Here is a 14,193-nt window from a genome sequence, read left to right as displayed (position 1 = left end):
TAGGTTAGAGATACAGTCATTGAGTTGATCAAGTGACAGAATCTTGAGATTTCCCAATGCTAATAGTTTGTTTTATGATTATATATTTCTCATAAAAGTAGAATGAAAAATATATACTATAATATATATTATAAACCCATAATCTGGTTATTTTTGTTATGTTTTTATTTAGAAAAAATGAAATGGTATATATAAGATTTATTATTTTTTAGGCATTATAGAAAACAGTGGTTCTCAATCTTCCTAATGCTGCGACCCTTTAATACAGTTCCTCATGTTGTGGTGACCCCAACCATAAAATTATTTTCGTTGCTACTTCATAACTGTAATTTTGCTGCTGTTATGAATCGTAATGTAAATATCTGATATGCGGGATGTATTTTCATTGTTACAAATTGAACATAATTAAAGCATAGTGATTAATCACAAAAACAATATGTAATTACTAGGGGCCCGGTGCACGAAATTCGTGCACTGGGTGTGTGTGTGGGGGGGAGTGTCCCTCAGCCCAGCCTGCCCCCTCTCACATACTGGGAGCCCTCAGGCGTTGACCCCCATCACCCTCCAATCGCGGGATCGGCCCCTTGCCCAGGCCTGACGCCTCTGACAGAGGCGTCAGGCCTGGGCAGGGGACCCTCATTTACCCCCATCACTGGTTCTGACCCCAGCCCCCCAGACCCCTCCGATTGCTGGCTCTTCCCCTTGCCCAGGCCTGATGCCTCGGCCAGAGTTCATAGACCCCCATCACCCTCCGATCGCCTGATCGGCCTCTTGCCCAGGCCTGACGCCTCCGCCAGAGGTGTCAGGCTTGGACAGGGGACCCCCATCTCCCCGCGATCACTGGCTCTGACCCCCGCCCAGGCCTGAGGCCTCTGGCCCAGGAATCATGCCTGGGCAGGGGACCCCCATCTCCCTCTGATCGCTTGCTCCACCCCCCGCCCAAGCCTGACGCCTCTGACCCAGGCTTCAGGCCTGGGCAAGGGGACCATCATATCCCCCCAATCCCCGGCTCCGCCCCCCACCCAGGCCTGATGCCTCGGCCAGAGGAGTTGATCCTCATCACCCTCCGATCACCAATCACCGGATCGGCCCCTTGACCAGGCCTGAGGCCTCTGGCAGAGGTGTCAGGCCTGGGCAGGGGACCCCCAGCTCCCCGCGGTTGCAGACTCCACTCCTGCCCAGGCCTAACGCCTCTGGCCGAGGCATCCGGCCCGGGCAGCGGGGACCCGCAGCTGCAGCGGCCCCGCGATTGCGGGCTCCGCTTTAGGCCCAGGCAAGGGACCCCTAGCTCCCAGGACTGCCAGCTTTGACCGTGTCCAGCTCCCATCGCTGGCTCCACCCCTACTTCCTGCTATCACTGGCCAGGGTGGCAAAGGCGCCTGATTCTCCGATCATGGCTTGGGGGCAGGGCAAAGGCGGCCCCAGGGCAGCCTTTGCCCTGCCTCCCAGCTCTTAGCTCCCCCCTGGGTTTCCGATCACTGTCAGTGGCAGGGGCTTCTTCCTGCTTTCCCTTTCGCCTCCCTGCATTGTGCCTACATATGCAAATTAGCCACCATCTTGTTGGCAGTTAACTGCCAATCTTAGTTGGCAGTTAATTTGCATATAGCTCTGATTAGCCAATGAAAAGGGTATCGTCGTACACCAATTACCATTTTTCTCTTTTATTAGTATAGATATATGTGTTTTCTGATGGTCTTAGGCAACCCCTGTGAAAGGGTTGTTTGACTCCCAAAGGGGTATTGACCCACAGGTTGAGAACTGCTGATATAAAAGTATGTAAATTTTGAGACATACGGAATTCTGGAAGAGGAATACATAAATCTCTATTTTTTTTTGAGACATTATCCTGTACTATAAAAGCCTAGCATGCAAATTGTCCCCTCGGGCGGTTGTTCGACCAGGAGTTCGACCGCTTGCTATGACGTGCGCTGACCACTAGGGAGTGGCGCGGAACATGGTGGGCGTCTGTGACAGGGAGCTGGCAGCAGGCTGCAGTGAAGGCACTGCCGGCTCCGATGGGCCCCAATGACAGGGGGACCATGGTGGGATGGTGGAGCAGGTGCAAGTGGGGGCCGAGCGCCCTGCAGCTGGCGACTGGCGGCGGCAGCCCCGCCCCTTGCCATAATTATTTTTCTTTCAATGTGCATGAATCCGTGCACTGGGCCACTAGTACATTAATAATTCTATACATATAGAAAAGGCAAACACTTATTTTTTTATCACACAGAATTAACATCCAGTAGCATACGCTCATTTTTTTATTTAGTCTTTTTCCCCAAGTAATAAAACTTTGTAGTTAAAATTTAACTTCTTTTAAACCACCATTATTTTGTTTAATGGAACTTGTTGCAACTACTGTTATAACCTTGGTGGATATTTTTCTGTTTTGTTTTTTAAACACATAAACAGATAAACACCTAAATACATATATGGTAGGTATCCTTTTTCTTTAACTTTATGCTTTTTGAGGTTTGTCCATATTGGACATATAGATTCAGCCACTCCTTTTAATTGCTATATAGTACTCCATCATGTTTTATTATGCATTGTTAGATATCTGACTGCTTTGAAATAATATTTTGTTATTAAAAACACTGCTCTCTTGTGCATCTATGATACGTTCAGACTTAAAACATTATTTTTAATTTGTTAGTTGGAAAACTGGTCTCTAGCTTTCTTATCAATCTACTAGAGGCCCGGTACACGAAATTTGTGCATGGGGGGCGGGGTTCCCTCAGCATGGCCTCCACCCTCTCACAATCCAGGACCCCTTGGGTGATGTCCAACTGCTTGCCTGATCGCCCCTAACCACTCTACCTGCCTGCCCGATCACCCCCCCTAACTGCTCGCTTACCTGCCTGATCGCCCTTAACTGCTTCCGCCTTGGCACCCGCTGTCGCGGCTTCATCCGGAAGGTCGTTCGGCTCTCTGGTCTAATTAGCATATTATGCTTTTATTATTATAGATATTTCCTTCATTACTGGTGAGCTTGAGTATATGTTTAATGACTATTTGGATATTGTCATCTGTGAAATGCCTGACTTCTATTCATTGCCCATTTATGGAAGTTCCTTATATATTTTGGATACTAATTCTTCGTCTAGTATATATGGTGTAGATATTTTTTCCTAATCTGTGCCTTGCTTTTAACCCTATATGTGTTTTTTTAATTGCATAGAAGTTTTTGTGTCTCTTTTTCCTTTTGACTATTCTTGCTCGTCTTTACAAGGAATTGGCTTTTGGTTTTCAATTTTTAAGTGGGAACTAAAGGTATAGAGTTACAGCTAGCACATTGTATGGGGACATAAGATATATTAGTGTGGCCATTTAAGTGACTGTTAACTGTCATGTGTTGAAACAAAATTAGGGACTATCATAATTTCAAAGTATCTTCAAAAACTTATAATTGTTAATGATTAAAATTTTTTCACGAACTATTCAGTCTTCATAATTTTTAATGGTACTGAATTAACTTTTCTATATTTCACAATATATGGCTTTGTATTTCTTCTTTTGATAAAATACAATGAAATTTGTTTAATTATGAGATAAATCTTTAGTGGTCATCTGGAACAGTCCCCCTATTTCCATGCAGGATTAACAGCTCTATAATGATAACTGATGACTGCCCATTTGTGAGAAGGAAAAAAAAGTTATTGCAGATGCTTTTTCAGGAAAAAATTACATTTTAAAGTATGATTCCCAGATTCCAGGTTGGAATTTTTTTACTCTCTCTAAACCAGTGGTTCTCAACCGCTTTGAGGGTCGAATGACCCTTTCACAGGGTCACCTAAGACCATCAGAAAACACATATATAATTACATATTGTTTTTGTGATTAATCACTGCTTTAATTATGTTCAATTTGTAACAATGAAAATACATCATGCATATCAGATATTTACATTACGATTCATAGCAGTAGCAAAATTACAGTTATGAAGTAGCAACGAAAATAATTTTATGGTTGGGGTCACCACAACATGAGGAACTGTATTAAAGGGTTGCGGCATTAGGAAGGTTGAGAACCATTTCTCTAAACATTGTTTAAAAATGGAATCTTGAGATGTACAGTTGGGCTTTGAACAACATCTATATGAACTACATCGGTCCACTTATACACTTGTTTTTTGTTTTTGTTCAATTAATACTGTAAATCTGTTTCTCTTCCGTATTTTCTTAATACCATTTTCTTTTTTCTAGTTTACTTTATTGTAAGAATGCATATAACATACAAAATATTTGTCAATCAACTATGTTATCATTTTGGGGGAGTCAAATATGCCGATTTTTGACTATGGTGGGAGGTTGATGCCCCTAACCCCTGCGTTGTTCAAGGGTCAACTGTATTATATTCACAAATATTTGTCTAATACTTATTGTGCTAGGTAGTGTGAAACTTTAATTAGAGTTTTGGGTATAGGCCCACAGTCAGAGTGAAGAAGTGTAGTGCTAGTTGAATTCCTTATGAACTAGGAAAGAGCAGAGATAGTGTTAGGAATTGGGAAAAAAAGGAGTTTGATTTAGTTAATTTTATAATCAGAAACGTTAAAAATGTTGCCCCTGGGAGGCGTATAAGCATAAAACTGTTTTCTAGATATCTGATTACTTATTTTTACATTGCTTTAGGTTTCCAGAATTATCTGCAGAATTCGCCATGACCCCAGCTCTGAGGGAGGCAGCAACAAAGAGTATCTGCTTTTCATCTTTACCAAGTACCATGGAGTCTGACAAGATGCTATGCATGGAAGGCCCAAGAACTATGGATGAAAAGCTAAAGGGAGACACTTTCTCTCAGATGCTGGGATTTCCAACTGCTGAACCTACTCTTAACACTAATTTTGTGAATTTAAAACATTTTGGCTCCCCTCAGTCTTCAAAACATTATCAGACTGTTCTTTTAATGGGTTCTAATTCTACATTAAATAAATACAATAAGAATTATAAACAAAATAAATTAGGGGAACCCAACTGCAATAAGCTGAAAAACATACTGTGTAATGGTAGCAACATTCAGCTCAGTAAAATTTGTCATTCTCATTCTGAAGAGTTCGTCAAAAAGGAACCTCTGTCAGATAACACAGGCCACTGCATGACAGATGTAAAAATTACTTTGGATTCAAATATAACCAAAGACACTAATGTAGATAAAGTACAACTACAAAACTGTAAATGGTACCAAAAGAATGCACTTTTGGATAAAGTTACTGATGCTGAGATTAAAAAGAGTTTATTGCACTGCGCTCAAAAGAAAATTGGGCCTGGCCATTCAAATGTGCCTGCTAGTTCCTCAGCTTCTGAAAAAGAAGAGGAAGTGAATGCTCGTTTACTTAATTGTATAAGCAAACAGAAAATTTTACTTAGTCAGGCTAGAAGAACTCAGAAACATTTGCAGATGCTCCTGGCAAAGCATGTTGTTAAGCACTATGGTCAGCAAATGAAATTTTCTGTGAAACATCAACTCCCCAAAATGAAGATTTTTCATGAACCTACTACAGTTTTGGATAACAGTTTTCCTAAATGCACTGAAATTAAGCCAGACATAAATTTACTGACTGCCGAGAATAAATTATGGAATGATACAAAAAATGGCTTTGCACAGTGTACAGCTGCAGAAATCCAAAGATTTGCACTGTCTGCTACAGGGCTGTTGACTCATGTTGAAGAGGGTCTGGATTCTGATGCAACTGATAGCAGCTCTGATGACGATTTGGATGAATATACCATTAGAAAAAATGTGGCAGTGTAAGTGCAAAATTATCATTAGACTTTTTCCTGTTCTATATATAGTGGAAATTTTTTTTATTTCAAGATATATTGAAAAGAAATAGATTTTCTATAAGCTTAATGCCTTAATCTTTAAGTTATAGAACTGACAAAATTTAAACATGTGTTTAAACTGCTATGCTTGAATATATACATGCTATTTAAAAAAAGTTATTTATCTAGGAAAAACCAACACAGGAATAATAAAAGCTAACTGGCTGTAAGTAAGCATTTTTCCTATTCTTGAATAGAATAGGCTATAGACAAGGCCTAACATTTTGCTTAAGTGATCTAGCCAATATGTATATCTAAACTCAAAAAATATAAAGTCTACACATAGGGAGCCCTCATTGACTTCAGAAGTTTATCAGTTGAGAGTATATATAAGTTGATCTACATTTATTTTTAACTATTTATATATTTGTGTTCAAAGCTTTCAGCTCTGGTCTTCACCAGCTTAGTAAATTTTTGCTAGATTAATGTAGCTAAAACAAACTGTAATGTCAGGTTTTAGATACCTGTTGAATTCTTACCATGTGCTGGACCCTAGTGAGTTTAAATATTCACAGCCTCTATCCTCTTGGAATCTAATCTATTTCAAAGAGAGGTTTCTAGATATGAAAACAAAACCAAAAAAACAAAGCTAAGTAGTTTCACTTATCATTGTTAATATTCTAGAACAGCTCTATCTCATGGAAGTTTCTGAGATGATGGAGTGCTCTATATCTGTGTTACCCAGTAGGCACTACCAGGGGTGGGCAAACTTTTTGACTCGAGGGCCACAATGGGTTCTTAAACTGGACCGGAGGGCCGGAACAAAAGCATGGATGGAGTGTTTGTGTGAACTAATATAAATTCAAAGTAAACATCATTACATAAAAGGGTACGGTCTTTTTTTTTTCAATGGTTTTATTCATTTCAAACGGGCCGAATCCAGCCCGCGGGCCGTAGTTTGCCCACGGCTGCCATGCGGCCAATGAGCACTTGGTGAAATGCGACCAGAACAACTAAGAAACTAAATTTTTAATTTTTTAAAAATTTGAATGACTTTTATTTAAATAGCCAGATAGAATATAGTTTTCAATCTCGCTTCCAGGGAATCTGGTAATGTTCCTAAATTTAAATTGATGCAAAGTACTGTGTATACGTGGTATTTTGGGAGGAAGAAGTTCAACATTTTTATCTACTTCTCAAAGATAAATGAGAATCATTATAGAATTAAGCTGAACACGTTATTTGTTATTAATAAAAAGGACAGTTTATTAATTTTTATAGGCGGGAATAAAATGTAAAGCACAGTCTTTTGGTGTTCTGTTATCACTATATTTGACATTTGTTTGAATGTGGGAGTTAATAGTTATTGAGCACATACTATTTTTCTGACTGACATTGTGGTATTTATTTTATATATGATATATTGATTGATCTTTGGAATGCATAATTGATTTCTGAATGTTGAACCAGCCTTGCATACCTAGGATAAATCTCACTTGGTCATAGCATATAAATTTTTTTATACATTGTTGAATTTGATATAGCTAATATTTTGTAGAGGATTTTGCATTTATCTTTATGAGACATATATATTTGTAGTTTTCTCATATGTCTTTGGTTTTTGTATTAGGGTAATGCTGTCCTCATAGAATGAGTTAAGAAATAGTACCTCTGTTTCTATCTTCTGAAAGAGATTGTAGAGAATTGGACAAATTTCTTTAAATTTTTGTAGAGTTTACCAGTGAACCCATTTGGGCTTGGTGCATTCTGTTTTGGGATGTTATTAATTATTGATCCAATTTCTTTAATAGATATAAACCTATTCAGATTGTCTATTTCTTCTTGTGTGAGTTTTGATAAATTGTGCCTTTCAAGGAATTGCCCCATTTATCTAAGTTCTCAAATTGGTGTATTTAGAGTTGTTTATTTTCCTTTATTATTCGTTTAGTATTCATAGACTTTTAGGGGATTTCTACTCTTTCATTTCTGATATTAGTTATTTTTTTCATCACTCGCTCTTTTTTTTTTTTTTTTGAGTTGCCTAGCTAGAGGCTTATTGATTTTACTGATGTTTTCAAAGAACCACTTTTTTGGTTTAATTTATTTTCTCAATTGCTTTCATGGTTTCAGTTTCATTGATTTCTGCTCTAATTTTTATTATTTCTTGTACTTGCTTTGGCTTTAATTTGCTCTTTTTCTCATTTCTTAAGGTAGAGGCTCAGATGATTGATTTTTAGATCTTTCTTATTTCTAATATATGCATTTTAATACTATAAATCCTGTGCTTTTCTCTTGTGCTTCTCCCCATAAGAATTGTCTTCACTACATCCCATACATTTTGATGATTTGTATTTGCAATTAAGTTCATAATATTTTAAAATTTCAGTTAAGATTTCTTCTTTGTCCCATGTGCTACTTAGAAGTGTATTGATTAATCTCCAAGTATTTTGGGATTTTCCAGTTTGTTTCTGTTATTGATTTCTACTTTAATTCTATTGTAGTCTGAGAGCAGACATTACGTATATGATTTCTTTTTAAAAAACATTGTTAGAGTGTGTTTTATAGCCCAGAACATGGTCTCTTTTGATGACTGTTTTATGTCAGCTTGAGAAGAAGGTGTAATCTGCTGTTGTTGGATGTACTGAGCTCTTGAAGTCAGTTATTTTCAGTTGATTGATGGTGTTGCTGAATTTACCTGTATTTATACTGACTTTCTGCCTCCTGGCTCTCTGCATTTCTGATTGGATTGTTAAAATCTGTACCTATCATAGTGGATTAATTCATTTTTCCTTGCAATTCTGTCAGTTTTTGCCTCACGTTATTTGATGTTCTTTTGTTAGGCTCATAGACATTAAGGATACCTTCTTGGACTGTTGACCTTTTTATTGTTATGTAATGTCCTGATTTCTCCATCTTAACTTTGCCTTGAAGTCTGCCCTGAATGAAATTAATATAGCTACCCACTTTCTTTTGATTAGTGTTAGACTGGCATAATTTTCTTTATCCCTTTACTTTTAATCTGTATGTTTTATATTTAAAGTGAGTTTCTTGAAAACAACCGATAGTTGAGTCTTGTTTTTTATTTTTTATTTATTTTTTATTTTTTATTGTTTTATTGCTTAAAGTATTACAAAGCGTATTTGAGTCTTGTTTTTTAATCCACTCTGACAATCTCTGTCTTTTAGTTAAAGTGAATATTAACATAGTAAATTAATAATATCTCCCATATTTGTCACTGCTTTTTATTTGTTGTCCATTTTTTGCTCTTATTTTTGTCTTCCACTCTTCTACATTTTGTAGTTATAATTGAACACTTTATATAATTTACTTTCTCTCCTATTTTTAGCATATCAGTCTTTTTTTTCTTTTTTTAGTGGTTCCCCTAGAGTTTACAATGTACATATACAGCTAATCCAAGTTTTCTTTTAAATAACATACCTCTTCCTGGGTAGTGTAAGTACCTTATAATAACAAAATAATCCTAATTCTTCTGTCCCTTGTATCACTTTTACTTATACACAGGCATACACACACACACACATACATACTAGTACACATAGACACACACAAATACAAACTTGATTACATTATTGCTATTATTTTGAACAAATCATTAGTTTCATTGTCACTTAGACCCATTAAAGATAAGAAAAATAAAAGTTATTTTCCTTCACTTATTTTCCAATGTTTTTTTCTCTTTATATAGAACACTGTTTCTAACCTATACGATTGTACGTCTCTCTGAAAAACTTTACATTTGGCATATAGAGGAACAATGTCAATAGTGTGGAATTTGGTTTGGAGTTTTTTCCAAAACACTATAAACATGTTAATGTTTTAGAATGATGAGTGGGAAATTTTTTTCACAACTAAAGAGAAAGCCTTAGTAGTATAAGAAAGATGCTGAAAATTATCTTCCTATATTGCAATAAAGTTCTGGTTCATTGGCTTAAAAATTCTATATATTCCACTATATTAAAAGATCAGGAAGTTCTGAGTTCAGTTGAAGTAGCTGTGAGGATAGTTCATTTTTGTTAAAAAGAAATTGATCAAGAAAGCTACCTTTATATGCTATTTCAAATTTTTATTAACCTGGTCTCTGTTAGAAGTGAATATCTTCTCTCTTTCGTTTCTCAAAGGAAGAAGCATGAGTTCCAGGATATGAAGCTTTAAAGGATGGACAGGCTTGATACAAATGCCAGTGGAAACTTAAACTGTACTAATATTTTTATAAGGATTCTTATTGTTTTTTTAGGACTCAGATTTTACAATTCCATAGATTTCAAGTGGTCTGGCTCTAATTTTGTTCCCTCTATAAGTTCAGCTATTTTCATAGAACATGGTATTATTCGGGAATGCATGTACTGTGTTATAGCAGAAACGCTTGTACTCAATTCTGGATTGATAGTGATAATCACCTTTCTGAGAAACAAGAGTAGTCTAATTGTTTTTTATCTCTTTTCATTTTTTCATTGTCCACTGTAGTAGTCAGCAGGGCCATCACTGGTCCACTTGTGTGCAATAGAAGAAGGTACGCCTTCCTCTAAGCAGAGTTAGATTTGTAATTACAGGGCTTGGGTTGGAGAACTCGTGGTGGATTTGAGCTCTGCTTGTCTTTTTGGGCAAGCCCTTGTGCAGTGTATAACAGTGGTCCCCCCTTATCTGCAGTTTCACTTTTCCTGGCTCCAGTTACCCATGGTCACTTGTGGTTTAAAATATTAAATAAAAAATTCCAGAAATAAACAAGTTACAAGTTTTAAATTATGTACTGTCTGAATAGCATGATGAAATCTCATGTTGTCCCACCCACTCCATCCTGCCCAGAACATGAATCATCCCTTTGTCCAGTGTATCCATGCAATAATATGCTATCAGCCTGTTACTTGGTAGCCATCTTGGTTATTCCCTGACTGTCGCAGTATGTCAGTGTTTGTGTTCAAGTAACCCTTACTTAATAATGACCCCAAAGTGCAAGAGTAGTGATGCTGGCAATTTGGATATGCCAAAGAGAACTCATAAAGTGCTTCCTTTAAGTGAAAAGGTAAAGTTCTTGACTTAAAGAAAGGGGAAAAAAATCATATGCCAAGGTTGCTAAGATGTTTGGTAAGAATGAATCTCCTATCTATGAAATTGTAAAGAAAAAAAATAAATTTGTGCTAGCTTTGTTATCACACTTCAAATTGCAGACTTATAGCCACAGTACATAAGTCCTTAATTAAAATGGAAAAGGCATTAAATTTGGGAGTGGAAGATATGAACAGAGAGATCACACATAACTTTTATTATAGTACCTATACTAATAAAGGTTAATATGCTAATTAGACCGGATAGACCAGACGTCTTCCAGACAAAGCCGTGGTGGCTGTGAGGGCCGAGGACAGGCAGCAGCCGAGGTCTGAGAGCAGGCAGCCGCAGTGACCGGCAGTGGCAGCAGCAGCAGGGCAATTGCGGCGGCGCCTACCCCTGATTGGCCCGGTCGCCTCCTGCAGAGGGAGGCCAGAGGCAGCAGCAGCAGGAGGATGATGAGGCGGCACCTTCCCCTGATCAGCTGGGTGGCCTCCCGCAGAGGGAGGCCAGACTGCAGCTTAGGCCCACTCCCCCTGAGGGCTCCCGGACTGTGAGAGGGGGCAGGCCCGGCTGAAGGACCCCCCCCCCCATGCATGAATTTTTGTGCACCGGGCCTCTAGTATTGTTATAATTGTTCTATTTTATTATTAGTTATCATTAATCTTTTAGTGTGCCTAATTTAGAAATTAAACTTTATCATAGTTATGTATGTATAGGAAAAAATATAGTACATATGGGGTTTGTTACTAACCATGGCTTCAGACATCTACTGGGGGTGTTGGAACGTATCCCTTGTGGATAAGCGAGGCTACTCTCCATTGGAAACACTACATGGTGGCCTGGTTTTCTGAACAAAAGAGGTACGCACATGTGCAAACACACAATGCTTGTTTAACTGCTAAGTGCATGACTCAGACTATTCCTTTAGCAAATATGTTTAGACTAGTTTAAAAATTCATTTATTTGCTTTATTTGTATGCCATTTGTCACTGTTGGATGTTATGCAAGGATTTTAAAAACAGAGTTAAGACTACTTAACAGACCATTAACTTTCAAAAATTTTTTTTCATACAGTAGACATAGAATAGTATTTAGAGTACATAAGTAGTCCCAAAACTCTCTTTTTTTTCTTTCTCTTATCCTTTCTTTGGCTGGGGGGAGAAGGGTGGATAGATGGTAGTAAGGGAACAAGATTAAATTTGGCAGTCTGATTTGTAAATTCTTGTAAACTAACACTGGAAATTTCTGTTCATACAGTTGACAAATTTGGTTCTATCAGAGTTCTAGGCAGAACTGTAAAATATATTCAGATTGTTTTTTCTCCCTTTGTTTCTCCTTCCTTTTTAGTTCCAGTCTCAGATTTTCCTTGGACATCCTAAATGAACCCTCCCCACTTGATTTATCTCCATGTCAAATTTTCCTAGAATTCATAACTATTCATTGGTTTATTTTGTTAGTGGTAGAATATTAATCTTATTGACCTGTATGTCAATAAGGCTTAGTTTTCTTAAAGACAATGAACATTTAATTAATTAATTTATTTATTTAATATATTTTATTGATTTTTTACTGAGAGGAAGGGAGAGGGATAGAGAGTTAGAAACATCGATGAGAAAGAAACATCCATCAGCTGCCTCCTGCACACCCCTTACTGGGGATGTGCCCGCAACCAAGGTACATTCCCTTGACTGGAATCGAACCTGGGGCCCTTCAGTCCCCAGGCTGATGCTGTATTCACTGAGCCAAACCGGTAGGGTGACAATGAACATTTTAATGAGAACTTGTTAACCTAAATGATCCTAATGGCACAAAATATTTTTGAGGGAGGGGTATATTAAGTAAGGTATATGCTAAACTTTCATTACCAGACACCTCAACATGAATATGTAGATTTTTCCCCTCATTTAATAGTCAAGAATTAGCTTTGCTTTATAGGTTTTTTATTTGTTTGGTTTTGTTTTCAGGGAACTGTTGGCTTTGCTTTCCTCTAGAATTCTCTCCCTACCTGAATTGTTGAAAATAATTAACCAGTACTTCATCTGATTTCCACACCCAATCATTTTTTTTTTTAATACATAAAAGTTCTTTGAGTTCTAGCCACAGTGGAGTGGAGTTATTAGTATTGTACTTACTCTTTGGCTATACTTGATGAGCAAACTGGACAAAATAGAGGGTGGGGTCGTGGCCAGTTTTCCAAGTGGTTAGAGCATCAGTGGGCAGACCTAAGGGTTGCGGATTTGATTCCCAGTCAAGGGTATATACCCCAGTTCAGGTTGGGGCATGTGTGGGAGGCAACCAGTCCATGTCACAGTCAAGGTCTCTCTCACAGTCAAGGTCTCTCTTTCCTCTTCCTCCCTTCCACTCTCTCTAAAAATTAATGAAAAAAATATCCTTGGGTGAGGACTAAATAAAAAAAACACAGGGTGGGGCAAAAGTAGGTGTATAGTTGTTTGTATGGAAAATAACATAATAATTAATAAATGATAATATAAGAATAAACACTTTTGCTTACTCACAACTGTAAACCTACTTTTTCCCTATCTTTTATTTGAGACAGTCACTGTTTTCAGAAAATGAACACACTGGGTGTAAGGCAGCAAAGGTTTGAGGTTCAGTGATTCCTGAGGAAAGAGAAACAGATGAAGTGACTCTGATTGCCCTTGTGTTCTGCTTGAAGGCATTTTATGATCTCTGATGCAGGCATAGAAAGCTAAATAGAACACAGTGGCCTTAATTGAGACAAAGATTAGAGTTTGGGAAGCTGAAAAAGCTGGAATTAGTAGATCAGAGAACTGAAATTGAGGGATCTACATATGCAATTAAAAAGCTCCAGAAATCATCATGTGGTCCCCTTGAGATAACTTTTTGAATACTAAGCTATGCATGTGTACATGAAACTCCACAGGGACAGATAAAGAACTATTAGGAAGCCATAATCTGAACAATTTCCAGCATTCGTACACTATTCGGAGATGTTTGAGTTCTGAATAAGTAGAGTGAAAGACTTTGTCAAAGATTTGGAGTGTTCAGTAGTGACCCCAGAAAACTCACTCTTCAAGTGTGAATTAGCCCTAGTTAGTGGCTACTCTATCTATACCTCTAACAGGTCTTAAAAGCAAGCTTAAAAGAAAGAAGTTGAAAAGCAAGTAATTTAACAACATCAGGGATTGGAGAATTACATCAGGGATGGAGAATTACAGCCCATGGACCAAATTCAGCCCATTGACTGTTTTTGTAAGCAGTTTTATTGGAATACAATCACATCCATTCATGTATGTATCATCTATGGTTGCTCTCATGCTATTATGGCAGAGTTGAGTAGTTGTTAAAGGTTCTATGTGGCTCACAAAGCCTAAAATATTTACTC

At 37.8% G+C, this 14,193-nt stretch overlaps 1 protein-coding gene across 8 annotated transcripts in view; it reads left to right on the top strand.

The window, feature by feature from the left end:
• The first annotated feature begins 3,844 nt into the window (after positions 1-3,844).
• The window catches only part of KANSL1L (KAT8 regulatory NSL complex subunit 1 like), an 82,088-nt gene continuing 71,739 nt past the window's right edge, over positions 3,845-14,193 (top strand). Inside the window, exon 1 of one of the 8 annotated variants that reach the window (XM_059703010.1) lies at positions 3,845-5,744. In XM_059703010.1, the coding sequence (XP_059558993.1) occupies positions 4,657-5,744 (1,088 nt within the window). In that variant the 5' untranslated portion in view covers positions 3,845-4,656. The remainder of the gene's footprint in view (positions 5,745-14,193) is intronic. The other 7 variants (XM_059703012.1, XM_059703009.1, XM_059703007.1 and 4 more) reach the window with 7 other exon arrangements.

The sequence above is a fragment of the Myotis daubentonii genome, chromosome 7 (assembly GCF_963259705.1).
Source record: "Myotis daubentonii chromosome 7, mMyoDau2.1, whole genome shotgun sequence".
Lineage (NCBI taxonomy): Eukaryota > Metazoa > Chordata > Mammalia > Chiroptera > Vespertilionidae > Myotis > Myotis daubentonii.
The sequence above is the reverse complement of the archived record's forward strand: the minus strand, read 5'-3'. Positions and strand labels throughout refer to the sequence as shown.